Source organism: Barbus barbus (assembly GCF_936440315.1).
Source record: "Barbus barbus genome assembly, chromosome: 45".
In the NCBI taxonomy this organism is placed as follows: domain Eukaryota; kingdom Metazoa; phylum Chordata; class Actinopteri; order Cypriniformes; family Cyprinidae; genus Barbus; species Barbus barbus.
The window spans coordinates 9,324,689-9,347,020 of NC_136723.1; the positions used below are offsets into that span (position 1 = coordinate 9,324,689).

The 22,332-nt window shown below is 36.2% G+C and overlaps 1 protein-coding gene across 1 annotated transcript in view; it reads left to right on the plus strand.

Annotated features, from left to right (window-relative positions):
• The window catches only part of LOC306864222 (opioid-binding protein/cell adhesion molecule-like), an 83,672-nt gene that overhangs the window by 40,726 nt on the left and 20,614 nt on the right, over positions 1–22,332 (plus strand). Inside the window, exon 3 of the mRNA XM_079408061.1 lies at positions 9,862–9,999. Coding sequence (XP_079264187.1) covers positions 9,862–9,999 — 138 coding nt within the window. The remainder of the gene's footprint in view (positions 1–9,861; positions 10,000–22,332) is intronic.

The window sequence follows — 22,332 nt, forward strand, 5'->3', positions numbered from 1 at the left end:
TTCTGACCATGTCCATCCCTTTATGACCACCATGTACCCATCCTCTGATGGCTACTTCCAGCAGGATAATGCACCATGTCACAAAGCTTGAATCATTTCAAATCGGTTTCTTGAACATGACAATGAGTTCACTGTACTAAAATGGTCCCCACAGTCACCAGATCTCAAACCAATAGAGCATCTTTGGGATGTGGTGGAACGGGAGCTTCGTGCCCTGGATGTGCATCCCACAAATCTCCATCAACTGCAAGATGCTATCCTATCAATATGGGCCAACATTTCTAAAGAATGCTTTCAGCACCTTGTTGAATCAATGCCACGTAGAATTAAGGCAGTTCTGAAGGCGAAAGGGGGTCAAACACAGTATTAGTATGGTGTTCCTAATAATCCTTTAGGTGAGTGTATAATGTAGTAGCTTGTATTTTTTTCATACAAAGTATTTTTAAGCATTTTTGAGACTGTGGGCATTTCTCAATTTGGCTAGTCTTTACCAAGTTACACATTATTTAAACTTTGATTCAACATTCAACCATAAAAAAGTCCCCTTTTAAAAGTTTTTTAAAATGTTTTTATTCTATGATTAGTTGCATTTTACTAGTAGTTTACAGTCCCCATTTTTGGGTCACAACCCACCAATTGACAACTGCTGATATTAATAACAGAAGACCTATTTTAAAGACATCTATAGGTATCACTTTCTGCTTTATCAGCTTGCTGTGAGATATCAGTAATGTCCAAAGGATATTATTTTACACTTAAAAATATGAGCTTATGTATCTGCATTGACATTAGTCAAGTCAAGTCAAGTGAAGTCACCTTTATTTATATAGCGCTTTTTACAATGTAAATTGTGTCAAAGCAACTGCACAATATCAAAAAAGGAAAATAGTGTGTCAATAATGTAAAATGAAAAGATAAAAAAAAAAAAAAAAAAGATTTTCAGTTAAAGGCATTTCATTATTGAATTCAGTGATGTTATCATCCAGCTCAGTTCAGTTTAAATAGTGTCTTTGCAGTCAGGTTGACGATATCGCTGGAAATGAAGTGTCCCCAACTAAGCAAGCCAGAGGCGACAGCGGCAAGGAACCAAAACTTCATCGGTGACAGAATGGAGAAAAAAAAACTTGGGAGAAACCAGGCTCAGGCGGGGGGGCCAGTTCTCCTCTGGCCAAACGAACCAGCAGTTCAATTCCAAACTGCAGCAAAGTCAGATTGTAAGGGCTCAACTTGTTCAAGTGGTCTTTCCCGATGGTTGTCTAAGTGGCGGGGTCCTCACTGGGATCTGTCTCTGGCACTCATCCAGGTGTCCGGCCTCCGCCGACGATCAGGGCCACATACATCATCTCCCGGCGCCGATCCACCATCTGATCCGAACACGGACTGAGAAACAGAATAGAAACAGACAAATATTAGCGTAGATGCCATTCTTCTTACGATGTAACGAGTACATCATGTGTTATGGGGAGTGTTCCCGGTTCCAGTTGATCTAATTAAAGCAGCCTAACAATCCTTTAACGGATTTGAATAATAGAAGTGTATTAGTGTGTTATGTGTAAGGCAGGTTAAAGAAATGTGTCTTTTAATCTGGATTTAAACTGACAGAGTGTGTCTGCCTCCTGAACAGTACAGGTAGATTGTTCCAGAGTTTGGGTGCTAAATAGGAAAAGGATCTGCCGCCCGCAGTCGATTTTGATATTCTAGGTATTATCAAATGGCCAGAGTTTTGAGAACGCAGCAGATGTGGAGGACTATAATGTGATAAGACCTCGCTCAAGTACTGAGGAGCTAAGCCATTCAGGGCTTTATAAGTAATTAACAAGATTTTAAAATCTATACGATGTTTGATAGGGAGCCAGTGCAGTGTTGACAGAACCAGGCTAATATGGTCGTACTTCCTGGTTCTAGTAAGGACTCTAGCTGCTGCATTTTGGACCAACTGTAATTTGTTGATCAAGCATGCAGAACAACCACCCAATAAAGCATTACAATAGTCTAACCTTGAGGTCATAAACGCATGAATTAGTATTTCTGCATTTGATGTTGAGAGCATAGGTCGCAATTTAGATATGTTTTTGAGATGGAAAAACGCAGTTTTACAGATGCTAGAAACATGGCTTTCAAATGAAAGATTGCTATAAAACAGCACATCTAGCTTCCTAACTGATGAAGAAGAATTGACAGAGCAGCCGTCAAGTGGTAGATAGTTTTCTAGGTTATTACATGTGGGGTTTTTAGGTCTGATAATTAACATCTGTTTTTTCAGAATTTAGCAGTAAGAAGTTACTCGTCATCCAGTTTTTTATATCGACTATGCATTCCGTTAGTTTCTCAATTTGGTGTGTTTCACTGGGCCACGAAGAAATATAGAGCTGAGTATCATCAGCATAATAGTGAAAACCAACACCATGTCTCCTGATAATATCTCCCAAGGGTAACATGTAAAGCGTGAAAAGTAACTGCCCAGTACTGAGCCTTGAGGAACTCCGTACTGCACTTGTGATCGATATGATACCTCTTCATTCACTGCTACGAACTGATGGCGTTCATATAAGTACGATTTGAACCATGCTAATGCACTTCCAGTAATGCCAACAAAGTGTTCTAGTCGATTTAAAAGAATGTTGTGGTCGATAGTGTCGAACGCAGCACTAAGATCCAGTAGAACTAATAAAGAGATACAACCACGATTAGATGATAGAAGCAGGTCATTTGTAACTCTAATGAGAGTTGTAAAATATGAGCTTAGGTATCTGCATTGACATTATACATTTATCATTATGTTCAGTATTTTGTTAATATTTAAATACAGTATATTTATGTATAGATTTTTTATAAATTATTTATAATGTTATTTCATAAATAATGTTTCTATTTTTTTCAATGATAATAATTTTTTTTGTATTTATTTATTTGAATGTATAAATTTTTTTAAGAATACACGCAGATTTTTCTGAAGCAGATTTTTAAAAAAGAACAGTTCTTCACCTTTACAAAGGTAGAGACGACAGAGCGTGGGTAAACAGAGACATGTGCAGGCCATGCAGGGAGTCCAAGGCTGTTAGCAAGCGAAGGAACAGTGAGGATAAGAAGAAAAGTGCGACTCAAGTGGGAAAAGGGGAAGGATGAATTCGGCTCAGTGTAGGTAGTGCATGAAAGGTGATGATCGCACTCCATATGTTCCATTAGCTGGAGGTCTTCATGGGAGGCGCAGAGGATCATCAGAAGTTTAATTTGCACCGAGGAGTTTACACACGCTTAAAAGCATAATTTATTCAAAGTCAAGCAGAAAACAAAAACAAATGGACTGTGTTTGTGAAACCCAGTTAGCTGTGTTAGTTATGTAGGCAGCGTGGCAGCTCATTAGATTTTGAAACAGAGATTGAATATTCATCCTAATCAAAGCACTTTTGTTGCACCATTTCATTAAAACCATTCAACATGTATTACCTGATGAGCAGGATGTCATTTACACTATTATGTATCAGAGGGCAAAAGCATGGCAATTTAATTAGATGGCCCTGTAAACAACAAGCGGGATTATCGTCTTTCGTTTGCTGAAGTGTAATGATGTGTCTCTATTTTAGATTAGCCTCAAACTTTCTCCTCCGTGGGGAGAGGGATAAGACGGCCTCTCAATTCACTGCACATTTGTGTAATAAGCTTCAGCTCTTGTTACTGGATTGAGCAGTAGCTCTTTTCCTCATTTTAAAGAGCAGTAATGAGCCATTGGAAAGATTCAGTAGGGTTATGAGAATATAAATGGCAGGACAAAACCAGTGCAATTTGCCTGGGTGACACATTAGCAGCAGCTATATCACCAGAGGCAGCGCAGGGATCCGTTTTTCACCCACTGAGTTCTGTGGGTGCCCTGCCTTCTGCTTCAGTTATTTCAACCCTCTGCGAGGCCAATTGAAAATACAGGTTTGTGGGAGCTCGGACACATGAGGCAGGGAATACCACATTTAGAAATGTTCCGCTATCATAGCTAAAATAGCGCTGTGGAGACTTGGTATTAGAATCTGCATCTGCATATCAGATGCACGTCTTTAAATATTAGCTACAAGAATAACTTACAGCATAGCAAATAAAACATCAGAGATCAGATTTATGTTTTATAGGTCTCAGATCATTTGTCTGAATAGTCAAAACAGTCTTGTCCGAATTCGAAGAGTTTATAAGAAGTTATAATCTTTGTTGCAGACTTAATTTTAGTATTTTAAACATTGTTGAGTTCTCTAAAGGGGATCAATTTGAATCAAAATTGAGATTATTACTTAGAAATAATAATAATAATAGTTTAATTGTTTTCTAACATGTGCTAGTCCAAAACACTTATAATATTTAATTAATAATAGTGATCATAATAATAATATATATTTTTTAAATGTTTAATGTTTTCTGATATGTGTTATCCCAAATATTTATAATAATTATATGGCGTTATAATAATTTATTTATTTTAATAATAATAGTTATTATTATTATTATTATTATTATTATTAGCATATCATTTGTGGTTTTCTTTTCTGTGGGTTTATGGTACTAAATATTTTTGGAAGACAGATACTTCTTGCTTCTTCATATTCTTCTTCTTCTTATCATATGCTCTTTATGTATGGAGAGCAGAAAAAGTCACAAATTTAGTCCTGTCTTTTCACAAGTTTTTCTACAGCGAGTCGCAGATGTTTGTTTAAATCAGTTGTATTGTATTTTATTCACTGATAGTTTTAAATGAGTTGCATTTTGGAATGAGCTGTGATTGCTCAGACCTTTCCTGTCTAAGCAGGTGGTTCAGGGCCACAATAAGTTGCAAACTGGATCAAACTTTATGCCTATAACAATCCACCCGTCTAATGAATAACTGTGGATAACAAGGGACAATTGATCCTGCTTTTTATCAACCTTGAAACGGTGCCATTGTTAATGTTTTGAGCTGTTTCAGCTGCAGCAGTGCCAGATAGATGTGATAGAGATGGGATTGCAGTGAGGTGATTGCTTTTCTCCCCAACTGTAATAACTGAAAGCAGCTAAACGAGCTGCTCTTTTCTGAGGCGAGAGACCTGTAGCTTGCTCTGATGGCACAATATGACTCATTAGTATTGTTATTAGAAAGGAGTGAAGAGGCAATCACTGCACAAAACACACCATAATGTTCGCTCAGCATGTGTTATATGAAAACACCCTAGTTGTTTGATTTCCCCATTGGGCTAAGAACAAAGCAGTAATATTACAAAATAATAAATAAATCGATGCAGGCAGGCAGGGTAGTCATATAATATGTAGTGCGTATTGGTCTAAATGTGATTTACCGTGGGTTTTTTTCTTAATGGACTTTCTAATGGAGCATTTAAAAGACATTTTGATTTTATTTTACAAAATTACAGGCTTCACTGAATGTCTTGCCTTTTCCTGAGAGATCTATTAAAAGCTTTCCACATACATAAGAACAAGGTGAATGATACGCTAAATGCTTTGAAACATTCCTGACAATATGTAAAACCCACGGGCGTCAGCGATTTGACATTGAGGCGCAGGCTTTTGGTGGTATTTTCATCGTTGTAGTTTTACAGCATAGTCTACAATGATTGACGCTGTCACTCCATAGTGGCGGATGAAAAAAATTATTCCAATACATTTTGTGATTTGATGATTGACACATTTCTGACCAATGGATTCTCCAAGGATATGGGCCTTGTCATCTCAGAATAGGAAGCCATATGGAAATTGATTGCTGCCAGTCTTTATCCTTTAAGAGATCTTGTGTCAGTGGCAAAACTTCATGTAGTTATATTGCTTTGTAGTGCCCTTATTTAATTTTATTTTATTTATATAGGATGACTGAATTAAGCATAGTGATACATTATTCATACATACAGTATTCAAATTAAATAAATATTTTAATAGTGATATATATATATATATATATATATATATATATATATATATATATATATATATTCATAACAGTAAATCTTTTAATTCAATAAAAATGTAAAAATAAATGAAAAATATTTAGTTAAAATAAAACTGCTTCAATTATATAAGATTTCCAGTGACATTTCCTTACTTTGATTTCCATCTTTCACTTTCAGAAAAACATTAATGAATTTATGAATGAATAATTAGTTCTATTGTAAATAATAATAATAATAATAAAATAATAATGAATAATTAGAAAATGTGTTTCTATAAAGAAAGTGTAATGATTTATACTTTTCTTTATATAAATATATTTGTGCTACTTATTTTTTTTAAGGTCACTACTAAATGTGTAGCGGTTACATTTTTGTCTTTAACTCAACATTCCCTTCTTGCCATATTTTATGGCTGCTGCTTTTCCAGTCCCTTGTTGCAGTTTTCTACATAGTATGCTTCAGTTTCCAGCATTGCATCAGGAGGCAGCTCTTTTTTTCTCTCATTTTAAAGAGCAGTAATGAGCCATTGGAAAGATTCAGTAGGGTTATGAGAATATAAATGTAGAGATGAAGCTAGTGCAATTTGCCCGGGTGAAACATTAGTGGCAGCTATATCACCAGAGGCAGCTCACGAATTAGTTTTTCTCCCACTGATTTCTGTGTGTTTTCTGCCTTCTGCAGTTATTTTAACCCAGCACATGTCCAATTAAAAATACAGGTATTGCTCAGAGATGGTGGGAATTTGGGCACGTAGACAGAAAGATACTTCATCATGAACTTGAGGATGGTTGAGGCTTGTCATTTGGCTGAGAATGATGGATCCATTTTCAGCAGTTTACCACAAACACACACACACTCTTGAGGAGAGGTAACCTGAGTTACATAACTCGACTTGCGTGTGTCTCTTTGGAAAATGTTAGCATAGTCATTCTGCCTGTTCATGCTCTGAACTCTGTCCTCTTTCTTTTTTGAGGAGCTCAAACTGGTCTGTTTGAAACAGTGGCCTGAATTTGGGATTCATGGTTAGAAAGACGAAGCCATCAATTATAGATTGAGATACAGGGATGAAACAATACCTTTGATGTAAGGGAGGGAAGTGGTGAGAACACAGGGAATGTGGGATGGTGAAAAGCACAGCGACTCAAAGAAAGTTCTCGTCACAGGATGAAATATTCACCAGAAAGAAGCAAAGGGCTCTCGTACACATCTTTTGCTGTGATTGTGCTCTCTGGAATACAGCTGAGGTACGGTCACTGCATTTACCCTCACTGTATGTACAAACACATGCCAGTATTTGCGGCTACTAACTAAAGGTAGCCACACTGATAATTGATTTTATTTTTTAGCTTTTTCTTTGTCAAAATGAATCTCTGTTTGCGTTTTGCTTGTGATGTTATGTGATATTTTTTTTTATTCTTGATTTTTATTCTTCATTCTAGTAAATATTTGCAAATTAAGTTAAATAATTAGTATTTACAATTATTAAGTGTTTTTTATTATAATTCTATTTTTGTTATTTATGCCTGCGTGAATACAGAAAAGTGCAGAACAAATGAGCAGAAATGGGTTACTTAATTTGTGATCAGAATTTCTGCCCTCCAAAAATAATAAAAAATCCATAGAAAAGAAAACCACAAATAATAATTATTTAATAATAATAATATTAGTATCATTCATCTTAGATGAGCTATTTAAAATATATAATTACATATACAATTAATATTTATATAATGTAATATTTAAATATTTTTAAATAAGGACAAATATATTCAGAGACCACTGGTATCTGAGTATCACTGAGATACTATTATAGTTATAATGTATATTAATATTGTGAATACATTTTTATTGTTCAATTTTCTGTTTTCATTTCCCATTTATTTGAAGTTTTAGTAAATGTTGTATGTTTATATTTAGTTCAGTTACACTTTATTTTATTTCAAGTAATAAACTTGACTTTTTAGTTTACGTTAATAACCCTGTCAGAGACACGAAATACGCACATGCCCTTTTGAATGATTTCATTGCATCAACCTTGTGCCATGCACACACACAGACTCACTTAAGCTATAACTCGTGAAACTTGTTCTTTTGAAGTATTTTCAAATTTATTACAGACAGAAAATGATTGTTCTGCAGTAAAAATTTTATTAATCCCATCAGGACTTTACCCCTGCTGTTATGATTTGATAGATAAGACACAATGTTGTCATACACTGGTGGCTTACGTGGATAACTGGATTTATTTGAAACTATATTAATTTATGTTTTCCATTACACATTTGTCTGAATCATTGCCATTAATATGTTAAATATTTAATGGCACATGAGCGAATCAGCAGTCAAATTGCAGAAAGTTGGAAGACTCTGACCTCGGTATCTGTATTAGCAGCTGTTTTTTGGCTTGCAGTCCAGACTTCTTTTGCAGATCAATTATTCAGTCATACTGGAGTGTGTTTGTGCATGATGGTGTACCTGTGTGTGTGTCAGTGAGTGACGTCCCTTAAGAAAATTATTTTCCCTGCTTGGATGACTCACCAAAACTTCAGTAAACAGAATTTACCATAAAATATTTACTTTTTCAGCAAACATAGATAGCAGACTCCCATATGAGGCAGGCCCGATAGGACGCCAACTAAATAATATCTCTGAGATACTGGCTGCTTGGTTTATTCAGACTGAAACATGGAACACAGTCAAGAAAACTGACAGACTGTCTGGGTACCATTTCCAGTTTCAGTCAATTTATAAGCAACATTACCTTAACAGAGCATGATCTGTTCATCTCATCACGTCAATCAAACCACAGATCGACTGAATGTAGATTTATCTACAAAGCCTAAAGAATCATTTGATTGATGTACAATCAATTCAGTTACATGGTTCTATAATTGGAAGGATTTCAAAACTCACACTTACACTTTAGAACAAATTCACTTTTAAAATGTAGTCAGAACTGTTATAAAGAACAGACCTTGGATTCTAGATTTACAGTATTCAAATTAGAATCATGGTTCATACACCAGTCTCTATGGATTGGAGAATAAAATATAAACTATAAAAGAACTATAAACACTTTTTTATTTTTTATTTGAAAGAATGTATAATTTTATTCAGGATGGATGCATTAAATTAGCTAAATGGGACAGTAAAAACATTTATAAGGTTTTTTTTTTCTGGGTTTTTTTTTTTTGGACCGTTCATCAAAGAATCCTAAAAATGTTTCCACAAGAAATATTAAACAGCACAGTTTTTGTTGAAATGGGACATGTTTCTTGAGCATGTTACAATTATTCCTGAAAGATCGTGTGACACTGAAGACTGGAGTAATCCAGTTTCACTATCACAGGAATAAATTATATTTGAACAGAGATAAAAACAGAAAACAGTTATTTAAAACATTTCACAATATTACTTGTTTTAGTGTTTCATGTATATACTACAGTAGTACATATCCTAATCTTCCAAGCTGTCACCACAAAGTCACAACAATCTGGAATATGAGATCTATATTTTTATAAAAAACAGTTTTTCCTTTACTTTGTACACTGCTTTCATCATGTTTGTTTTTCCTTATAAAATCATACAACCTAATAAAATATAAATAACGACGTGTCCTGGAAAATCATCGCAACACTTTTGCATAAGAATTTTCTAGGGAAAACAGAAAATGTGAATGTAACTTGTATCTGCTGCTTGCAAGTTGCAGCTCCCGAGAGCCCTTTGCTTTGCAAGTGAACAGGGTTCAGCCTTACACATCTATTAAATAAAATAGAGAAAAATACGCACATCCTGATGAACGATAACAACACACTGAAAACATCCTCTGGGTACTGATGATGTCATCATTTGATGATTAATCACACAAGTGCCAACATTTTTTTTGCAGACGTTTTATCAAATGGTGTGATTACAGTTTTGCATTATGTTGTTGTTTTTTTTGCAGTTCCTGCCAGGATTGTAAACATATCCACGGATGTTTCAGTGAATGAGGGCAGTAACGTAAGCCTCATGTGTCTGGCCATCGGACGACCTGAACCCAGCATTTTGTGGAAATTCCGTTCTTCGAAAGGTGACGGAAAAGGTAAAGGAAATCTTCCTTTATGTTGCAGTGCTGTTTACAGAAAATATAGCATAGTTAATTATCTAGGCAATGCCACTAGTTACATTTCTTAAAGTGATAGCTCACCTAAAATAAACATTCTGTCTTCATGGACTTTATTTTCAGTGTCTTCCACAAAAATGTCTGCATGACTCATATGGAGCAAAATTATGATGCTTTTAGTCCCTTTTGGTGTTTAAAAACTCAAATTTTGATTCCAAATGTCTTCTTTTGTGTTCCACGGAAGAAAGAAAGAACATCATGCAGGTTTGGGTGAATAAATGAGGACAGATTTGATTTGGGGTGAACTGTCTCTTATATTGAAGCTCACTCATGGTCATGGGCTGAATTATCTATCTTGTGAGAGATGACCTAATTTTGGTGTGCAAATAATAATAAGTCTCAATCAGCTTCATTCAACATACAGTTTTGTGTTAATGTGTCATTTTCTATTCATCGGTAGGCAGTGGCTCCTCACATGAATCTTCATAATTTTCTTTCAATTAGATATTTAGACATATGTCAAACTTTACACGAGGATACTGAATCTGGGGCAATTTTTGAAAAGGGTTTGGATCTGACATCAAATAATGTCAAGCAGCCTCAGCACAGCTAAGAGTAAGCCCTTCACGTTTACTACGTATTCATCTCTTCCTCCACTACCCGACTTCCAGGACACTGGCTGCATTTTAATTCATCTGTTATAATGGAAACCACAGCTGTACACGAGTCAGGCAAGAAAAGAAAGGATTCAGTCTGCTAAATCACTTTGCAGAGAAAGCAATATAAAAGTCTGTGCACGGTGTCATTTAATGTCAGCCAGCTTGCAGGAATAGGACGTTATCTGTGTTGACATTTATGTGTGAAGCCTAATGAAAGAAATAAGACGTGAGGGATGTTTCGTTCTCTTTTTTCTGTCAACTTTCACAGCTGAAGTGAAAACCTGAATATTAATTTTTCTGGATTGTTCAACAGCTCTGTCGACATAGCTAAATGTTGATCTTCTTCAGTTACACAATCCCAAGGATAAACTGAGGTATTTGAGTGTTTCAAAAAAAATAATCTTTTTATTTAATGAATTGCACATTGGAACATTTCAAATTAAAGACTATTTTCTGATCTACAGACTTATTTGTTAAGGTTTGGATTTGGGTAGGAGAAATTGATCTTAGTCCAGCAGTAGTGAAGTGAAGTGACATACTGCCAAGTATGGTGACCCATACTCGGAATTCGTGGTCTGCATTTAACCCATCCATCGTGCACACACACAGCAGTGAACACACACACACCGTGAACACACACCTGGAGCAGTGGGCAGCCATTTATGCTGCGGCGCCCGGGGAGCAGTTGGGGGTTCGGTGCCTTGCTCAAGGGCACCTCAGTCGTGGTATTGAGGCTGGACATTCACTCCCCCCACCTACAATCCCTGCCGGCCGGGGACTCGAACCCGCGACCTTTCGATTACGAGTCCGACTCTCTAACCATTAGGCCACGACTTCCCCTCGACGACTTCCAGTAATGAGCAGCCTTATCCCAATGCACCAATCAGACGTAGATTGAGAGATGATTCCACATCTACAGTAATGCAGTAGACAAAATGTTTCGATGGGTCAGACTAAAGATTTGTTTTTTAGTCTCAGTCCATCACTGGAAAGAGTAGAACAAACCTAACATTAGCACTAGAGGTAGATTTAGGGTCAGTGCAAAGCAAAACACAATAAATCAGGCTGTGTGTGGACTTTCTGCTTCTGATATGAGAAAATAGTTTTTCAGTATAATGTATGACAAAATGTTGCTGAGTCTACTGGTGAAAACTTTAACTTACACTCTTAAAGGTTTCAGGGCCGCTGCTGGCCAAATAGGTGCCCTAAGCAGAATTATATTGTTGTACCCCCTCCATAAAATATTTTGGAAGTAAAAAAAAAAACAAACAAAAAAAAACACCTACTACAGGGGTCAAAGTAGAACTTTAATAAAATATAAAAGTAAATAACTAAATAAATTGTAATTAAATTGTAGTATTTACAAATTACATTTGCAGCTCTAAACAGTTACCTATGGCTATGAATTTATTAATACAGTTGTCTGATTCATTTTATAGTCTCAAGCATTCAGAAATCACGCAAAAGAAAACTAAGCAGTTTTACCAGATAAAACCAAGGGTTGTGATGTCCACATGTTTTTGTTGAAGAAATTATAGAGGCTCTGTCATCTATTGCAAAAAGGTGGTCAAAAATAAAAGATTTTGAAGTGGATAAAGTAACAGAAGCAATTACCAGGCCTTTGGCACCCTTTGCAGGCATTTGTAATAATATGCAATGTACATAAATAGTTTATTTCGTATTATATTATGTATTTTAACAGTGTTATTCAATGAAACCATATAATTATTAATTAGACTAAGCATTCATTATTGCCTCATTGTTTTTATATAATGCATTTTATGTCGCTTTAAAGGCTGTTGTTGGCTTAAGTCTGTTTTTATAACCACACACAAAAAATATTATCTTAATACTTCTTTGTAAACTATTATTTGAAGTAACAAAACCATGGTTAATTTGTGGTTACAATGTCTACAAGAACCATGAGTTTTGGTTTTATTCGTTGTAAAACCATGGTTAATTCTCGTAAGAGAACATGGAAACTCAGAGAGAATATTAGATGCGTTGGTGGTGGTGAAATTATAAGTACGGACATTAAACATGTTATTAATGTCAACAGAAAACGTTTCACTGGATTTTGAATGTACCTGAAAGTGAGGATTTATCTTCATCCTTTTTTTTTTTTTTCTTTTTCTTTTCTCGGCTCCAGATTGCTGATGTATTTCACGGGCATAACTGTTATCATTTGCATTCAGCTGCAAACATGAGGTGCGAGCGGGCACGTCACGTGGCACGTCACTGCCTACTGTGCTCACCTTAAAATGAATTTTTTATAATTATATATATATATATATATATATATATATATATATATATATATATATATATATATAGGCCTATGGTCATGTTTATATTTTTATTTATGTATATGTTAATTTTAATATTAATATAGAACAAAGTTTTTTAGTTTTTGTTTTAGCAACTGCTATGGTGCCCCCCAGGGAGTTGGTGCCCAATGCAAACTATGTACTCTGTGAATAGGGAGCTGCGGTACTGGTTTCAGTAGTGCCATAGATTAACTATTTTTGGTTCCCCAAAGAACATTTCTGTGAACAGTTCTTAAAAGAACCTTTGTGTATGTGTGCGTGCATGTGTGTGTAAAGAACATATAAAGAAGGTTTTGTGCTGTGAAAAGGTTCCATGGATGTTAAAAGTTCTTCATGGATCCGTGAGAATATTTGTCAACAGATTGTGATTTTATATCTCACAAATGTGACTTTATATATCACAAATCTGACTGAACATCTTACATTGTGACTTTATATCTACTTTATATCTCACATTGTGATTTGACCTAACAATTGTGACTTTATATCTCACAATTGCAACTTTATAATCTCACAAACCTGACTTTACATCTTACATTGTGACTTTTTATCTCACAATTGGAACAATGCCATAGATGAACCATATTGTGTTAAAAAAAAAAAAAAAAAACTTTCAAGAGCCTAAGTATAAAGAACATTTTAATAATCTAAAGTACATTTTCCACTATAAAGAATCTTTTGTGCATTGGAAAGGTTTGGTGGACATTAAAGGTTCTTCACATAACCATAAGAATGTATGCTGACAGATTAATGAATCATGAATAATGTGATTGATTAATAAATAAAACTGACATTTAGAAGGTCCTTCTCATTTACACCGGAATACACAAGAGCTTGGCAAAAGCATGGACACTTGTGCTGTTTTCTAACACTTCTTTAAAAGACAGAACAAAATTAAGCAGTTTAATGTCAAATTAGATCAATGTTTTAATTGCGTTAAATACATGTAATGGTGTTACACTTATTTAATTAATCTCATAAATTAGCATTTAAATAGCTTGCCATAACACATTGCATATTTCATCATTTTGTGGGCCATTGAATTTTTAGTTTGAACTGATTCCATAACCTGTTATGTTGGCAAGAGAAATTCAACCACTGAAAATGACTATTGACAAACATTGGCATGAAAAGACAGAAAATAAGATGTCAATACTTGAAAGGCAGTTGCACTCTTCAGAGGGTGTAATACTTTTTTGGAAGCAGAAAATGTATTTTCAAAAGTGCTTATCAAATTGTTTGAAGAACGTCTTTGAGTGCACTGCACTGACATTGGAGATAACTGATTTTTTTCCTCAACATGCAGTGGAAAGTTCAAGGCCTTTAATTTGGCATTGTCAAGATTTGATTGGCATGCCTGTAACACAGCAGGCTGATATTGTGGTGTTCCTGTTGAATGACAATCATAATGTTATTGCAGTGCATACTATTTGCAGAAGTAGAGCTGTCACGGGCAACAACGAAAGCAAAAAATTTGGGACACAAAAAGTCGCTTTTATTTTGATATATGTGCAATGTACATGCAAATATATCATTACTTACATGAGTAAATGTGCCTCGTAATGCAGGATGTATAAACAAATGCTTGCCATGCACTCATACATGAACGATATTTTTACACCTTTAATGATAATTGAATTAGACGGATCTGCAGCTACACGATGCAGCAATGAAAATTGTGTTTTCAAGTGGCCAGCTGTTGTTGTAGTTTGCCGGTTCTTCATTCGCAGCATATGGCAGACTGGATTTGTCCCCTACAGATGACATTGCACCATTTGGCACTTTAGAAAATGGATTTGCACTCATCATGCGCAGTTGGTGAGCACCCACAGGCTGCATGTCAGTGGGAATATCCCACTCTAATGGGTTTAATTCTGAGGGCTCCCGTTGTACTTGGCAGGTTCTCATCCACTCATACAGAACTCTAGAAAGACAGTGAGCACTTCGGAGAAAATTTTTAATTGGGGCTGTTTTCACACTGATGCTCATGTGTGGATGATATAAGTACTGAGTAATTTGTGTTTTATCGATCTTGTTTAGAATTTCAACAACATCGCTGGTTAAGCATGGTTTAGCATTTGCATGCATAAACAAGGTCTGGAGCTGCACAGCATAAGCATTTTTAAGCCTTAAGGCTAAAGTTCAGAATGCTGATACCATGAACTTGCTTTCATGCCCACTTGAACATTAGTTGATCAGTGTGTTAGTTATGGAAGTTTTTTTTGCCTCAAGAGTGGAGAGAAAGTTAATGACTTTAAATCTCACTGTTGTAACTCTCTATTTCGCAAATGCAATTATATTTCACAATTGTGACTTTATATCTTGTTTGCAACACCTTATTATCTTACGATTGTTATTTTATGCCAATGACTATCTCATAAGTTTGACAATTTACATTTTTTTCATTCTTTGAGTTATGATTTTTCAAGTAAGACATTATTAATGAATTTAGCATTTTCCACTAGTTTTGAATGGTTTTAGCAAGTTTTTTGGTTTTGTTTTTCTCGCGGCAGTGGTACATCATGTTTAATGTAAACATTTCCACTATTTTACTTCTATAGCACTGGATCCAAGTGAACCTCATTTTGTCAATGCCATATTTTGCATCGTCAAATTTTCATAGTCGAGCCAATTGGGATTTTACACACATAACTTAGTGTCTCAAAATTGTGATTTTATTTCAACAATGACTATATCTCACAAATGTGTGACTTCAGATCTCACATTTGCAACTTTGTATTTCACAATATAATATATCAGATCTGTGACTTTATAGCTCAAACATGTGACTTTACAGCTCACAAGTCTGCCTTAAGATCTCACATTTGAAAATTTACATTTCACAACTTGAACTTAGTATCTCACAAATTTGACTTTAAATCTCACAACTGACTATATCTAACAAACGGGCAACATATCTATATTTGTTTATGAATTTATATCTAACAAATGTGACTTTACATCTCACAGTTGCAACTTTATATTTCATAATTGCAACTTTATGTGTCACAAATCCAGCTTTATATCTCAGTGTTACTTTACATTTCATAATCACAATTTTCTCATTTTCTGATTTTATCGTACAAATTCAACTTTGTCTCACAATGTGACTTATTTTTTCCTCTTAGATCTGTAAGGTTGAAACCACAAGAGCCATTCTTCATGAACAGTGTAATGAGTAATAATATTACTCTTTCATATTGGATTGCAATTTGTTTTTTATTACAGCTCTTGGGTCGCATCTATATTAAAGCAAATAGTGTTTGTTCAAGTATTTTTCATGCTGCTTTTCAGGGATTTTCTACCAGCATTGTTGGATTGGCCTTTTAACATATTTTCTTACCTCTTGTTTTTGAAAAAAAATCTCATTATTTTATAGCCAGAAAAGAAGGTGCTTAATTTTTTCCCTTGTGTATGTTGCAGTCAAATATTCTGCAAGAAACTAGCCATGCCTCAGTGACCATGTCAAATAAAGCTTGTTGTCTGCAGATGAGGTTGTCTGAGGTAATGCAGGCTTAGCTCCGCTTCCCAACGGCCACATGCAATGGCTCGGAGAAAAATGAGAATCCAATGCCTGAAGAGGAAATGGGGGTCAAGGGGAGAAATTAGCTTACACGCGGTGCCAATGTTTCTCAAAGGCGCGTCAAACTGTAGCCATTTTTCAGCTGAATAGCAGACAGGTGTGCGAGACCTCCGCTCGATGCTTTCTGTGCTCGGCCGCCTAAATCACCAACCCAACAAACTCTGCTCATTCCGCATGAACTTTGATCATTAATAATTCAAAGGTGCTGCAACGGCCGCTGCCTGTGTCTGGAGTGTATTTTGCGTGGAGACGATGGAGTCTCATTTTGCCTGACATGATTGGTCTCGGTGGGTTTCTCCATGTGGCAGCCCCCCCCGCAGTTGGATGGAGCGTCATCCTGGAAACTCGGCAATGCGAGTGCTTCATAACAGCTTAATAATGTGTCATCGTGCGACGCTCCTATGAGTCCGACTCTGACTAATTTTTAAACATAGCTAATTCATCATTGCGCGTCCCTTTGTAAAGCCTGTTAAAATCCCTTCACTGGCTTTTAATTCTGACACTGCAACAAACAGAATAGTTTCGGTGGCAAGAAATGAGACTCGTCAATCTGTTTGTCTCTTCTGTGCCTGCATACTGCAAGCTCAGAGTCTGTTTGGAGATTAGTGACTTTTAATGTGTAAAAAATGTACAGTTTTACCTATAATGTGTGTAGTTGATGAGAATTATCATTTACTATTTGGTAACTACCATTATAGCTTGCAGAATGAAAATGAATCTAAAACAACCATTTCAAAACATGCATGCAGTCATGGTGTTTATAATTTCAAATCAAGTACAAAGAATAGAGATGTGTGTTAATTTACCAGATAATTTTGTTCAAGCTCTGCTGACTGCTTTTGTATTGAAAGTGAACCCAGGGTATCTGAAAATCTGAGAGTGACAAATCTAATTGCAGCAAATTATGCTTTCTTATTCTTTTGACATCTTTTTTCCCATGTAATTGTATTTCAAGAGATCCCCTGTTGTACTTAAAGCACATTTAAGATTTCACACATTTGATCATTTTGGCTATTTATGAAGTTGAAATTAAACATTATATGTCTCTTTGTCTGGAGCTGGACTTTTTGCCATATTATAAATGTATATTAAACCTCAAATACAGACTAATTGGTTGTCACAGGAAAATTGTCACACTGCACCTGGAAGAAACTTTTCTAAAGAAACTACATGCCAAAACAGAAACATCTGTGCATATTCATTGAGTTGTTTATCTTTATCCAAGTAAGACATTATTTATGAATGCTTTCAAGAATTTCAATAGTTTCCACTAGTTTTAAATGGTTTTAGCAAGTGCTTTTTTTTGTCTCACGGCAGGGGTACACACATTGTTTATTGTAAACTTTAATTATATATAATTAAATATAATGACCATGCAATAGTTTTGCATGGTCAGATTTTTAACTCGAGCCTCATCCACACAAGAACCTTCTGTCTTTCTCCATGACCTCCATGACCAATCACAGTTAGTTCATTTTACTGTAAATTCAGGAATGGATAATTCTGAAACTGAGAGAACATAACAAACAACACAAATGCTCCTTGTAAATGTCATGTGTACATACAAAGCAGTCATGTACTATATGCTAGTTTCTCCCAGCTCCCTCTGCCCTTTGAGTCACCCCGTGCTTGTTTTAATTAGATTTTGAGGAAGCAAAGCTGCTTATTGATTGGTCATTGTTTTCAGGAAAGGTCATACATCTAAATAAGTGTGGTTCTGAGAGCCGGTGTCAGATCTCAGATTAAGTTTAATGCTAACAGGGGGAGTAGCCAGGGATGAGTCAGAGGAGAAGTGGAGGCTGATCAATGTAGCGGCATCAAAGCCCATCGTTAAAGGCAGATAAGGCAGAAATAAATTACTACATGATTTGAGGTGTTGGAGGCCTCTTAGGGTGAGCCAGGAGACTGGGAGTTTGCAGACATTTTGTCCTCAGATGGCATTTCACAATGTGAACACACTGGCTACTACATATTGCAGTATCTATCCATCCATCCATCCATCCAATCATAGTTTAAATAAAAGTGTAAATGATAACAAAGCACTATTATTGCTGTTTGCGATCTGCTTTGAATATGAATATACACTATTCAATATATACAGTCCATACAGATAGCAGATAGCATTGATTTAAATGTAGTTAAGATTGATTTTCATTGGACAAGAGGCTCTAATCTTCAGATGTTCAGATGAGTGTGAAGTGTGTAATATCCAACATAGGCTTATTGGCCTTTGCCACAAAAACATATCTATAGATTAGGGGTGGTACGGTGCATGTATTCGTACGGAACCGTCACGGTACGGGCATCTCGGTTCAGTGCATGAGGCCTTACAACGAATACAGGCAATTCATCCCCAATCCAGAAGGAGGCGCCCACAGCAATGCAACACTGTTTGGTAACCGCCAGTAGAAGAACAGCGAATGCTGAGTTGTGCGCTTGAAAACAAAGCCCCCTAAACAGTGACCATGTGCTGATTCTGAACGCGTCTCTCACATAGACTAACAAAGGAGTATACTTTAAAGGGGCTATGTGTAGGTTTTTAACTTAAAAAAATCTTTAAGATAGAGTTTTCATTTGTCCATTTATGAGCCAACCATAATGTAATAGGAAGAATGACACCTTGACTGTCAACCACGGTTGCCTCTATCAGCCTGTAGGCTCAGTTGTGTCTGGAGGAGTCGGGTCCGAATTGGCGCGAAAATTCACAAAATGTGACGTCATGCGCGTTCTCGTCTACAGCGGCAACCGCTAGCGGTAGTGTTTGAAATGGACTCTGCGGACGGAAAGAAGCGACCAGCCTCCAGCACAACCCAGACACCCACGAAAAAAAAAAAAAAAAGCCTTATCTAGTGCGCACCGAGAACGAGCATGAGACTGGCTGCAGTTCCTCTAACGGCCACTGGTGTCAGTAACTGTTAGAAATTTCAGAACTTACTCCTTTAAAGGCTTGTGCACTCAACTGTTTGCGAAATTTAGCTTTGTGCTTGCGTAACCTACCTCTCTCATTCGGCACAGATCCAAATATTACATAATATTTCCATATTTGCGATGTAAGGTATCTGAATGCTAAACTATTATTTATTATGTAAATTATAGACTTTGTACTTCAGTCGCGTTCCAACGGTGACACGGAGGTAGGCGCGCTGGTATTTGTATTTTATTTTGATAAAGTACCAACTTTAGCAATGCTGGAACTGATGTGTGTGTGTGTGTGTGTGTGTGTGTGTGTGTGTGTGTGTGTGAGAGAGAGAGTATGACGTGGTCACTTCAACTGTTTCCTTATACCAGCAGAATCAACTTTAAACACTCATTGTCTTAATAATGCACCACTGTATAAAGGTCTGCTTTTATTTGTGTACACTCATATTGAAAACAAAACCATTTGAGTTTCCTTTCTGTGAACAAATTAAGCCTGTCACAAAAATTAACTGAAACTCAGCATATAAAGGCTTTGTTACGTGTCACACTGCTTTTTCCCTTGTTTATCTGTTAACTAAATCAAATATATTTCAAGAATTTATTCCTTGTACTGCAGATTATATATACAGGTCCTTCTAAAAACATTAGCATATTGTGATAAAGTTAATTATTTTCTGTAATGTACTGATAAACATTAGACTTTCATATATTTTAGATTCATTACAACACAACTGAAGTAGTTCAAGCCTTTTATTGTTTTAATATTGATGATTTTGGCATACAGCTCATGAAAACCCAAAATTCCTATCTCAAAAAATTAGCATATTTCATCCGACCAATAAAAGAAAAGTGTTTTTAATACAAAAAAAGTCAACCTTCAAATAATTATGTTCAGTTATGCACTCAATACTTGGTCGGGAATCCTTTTGCAGAAATGACTGCTTCAATGCGGCGTGGCATGGAGGCAATCAGCCTGTGGCACTGCTGAGGTGTTATGGAGGCCCAGGATGCTTCGATAGCGGCCTTAAGCTCATCCAGAGTGTTGGGTCTTGCGTCTCTCAACTTTCTCTTCACAATATCCCACAGATTCTCTATGGGGTTCAGGTCAGGAGAGTTGGCAGGCCAATTGAGCACAGTAATACCATGGTCAGTAAACCATTTACCAGTGGTTTTGGCACTGTGAGCAGGTGCCAGGTCGTGCTGAAAAATGAAATCTTCATCTCCATAAAGCTTTTCAGCAGATGGAAGCATGAAGTGCTCCAAAATCTCCTGATAGCTAGCTGCATTGACCCTGCCCTTGATAAAACACAGTGGACCAACACCAGTATCACTGACTGTGGGTACTTGACACTGGACTTCAGGCATTTTGGCATTTCCCTCTCCCCAGTCTTCCTCCAGACTCTGGCACCTTGATTTCCGAATGACATGCAAAATTTGCTTTCATCCGAAAAAAGTACTTTGGACCACTGAGCAACAGTCCAGTGCTGCTTCTCTGTAGCCCAGGTCAGGCGCTTCTGCCGCTGTTTCTGGTTCAAAAGTGGCTTGACCTGGGGAATGCGGCACCTGTAGCCCATTTCCTGCACACGCCTGTACACGGTGGCTCTGGATGTTTCTACTCCAGACTCAGTCCACTGCTTCCGCAGGTCCCCCAAGGTCTGGAATCGGTCCTTCTCCACAATCTTCCTCAGGGTCCGGTCACCTCTTCTCGTTGTGCTGCGTTTTCTGCCACACTTTTTCCTTCCCACAGACTTCCCACTGAGGTGCCTTGATACAGCACTCTGGGAACAGCCTATTCGTTCAGAAATTTCTTTCTGTGTCTTACCCTCTTGCTTGAGGGTGTCAATGATGGCCTTCTGGACAGCAGTCAGGTCGGCAGTCTTACCCATGATTGCGGTTTTGAGTAATGAACCCGGCTGGGAGTTTTTAAAAGCCTCAGGAATCTTTTGCAGGTGTTTAGAGTTAATTAGTTGATTCAGATGATTAGGTTAATAGCTCGTTTAGAGAACGTTTTCATGATATGCTAATTTTTTGAGATAGGAATTTTGGGTTTTCATGAGCTGTATGCCAAAATCATCAATATTAAAACAATAAAAGGCTTGAACTACTTCAGTTGTGTTGTAATGAATCTAAAATATATGAAAGTCGAATGTTTATCAGTACATTACAGAAAATAATTAACTTTATCACAATATGCTAATTTTTTGAGAAGGACCTGTATAATGTAATATAATATTTAGTATTACTACTGTACTACTGTCTGTTCAAAATAAATTAAAAGAAACTGAGTATAGTAGATTTGTTGTTTTTTTCCTGTTGTACCTAAATCGTTTCGAACCGTGAGCCCCGAACCAAGGTAAGTACCGAACCGTGACATCTGTGTACCGTGCCACCCCCTATGGCAAGCCGTTTTGACTTTTATTCATTCTCAGGATATGAAGTCTTGATATCAACAATTCAATTTTTACTAGTTAAAATGTTAATTCTTGATATCAGGAATTGGATTTCTACAAGTAACAATGACTATTTTTGATATCAGCAATTACATTTCCACTAGTAACAATGTTAATTCTTGATATCAACAATTAAATTTTCACTAGTCAAAATGTTAATTTGTGATATCAAGAATTAAATTGTTGATATCTGTAATTGTATTTTCACTAGTTAAAAGTAACCATAGGCTGCCATTCAAAATCAATTGTTGATATCAAAAATTAATTTCTTACTAGTTGAAATTCCAATTTCACATCTCAGAAATGCAATTCTTACTAGTAAAAATGTCTATTCTTGATATCAACTATTTAATTCTTGATATCAACTATTTAAT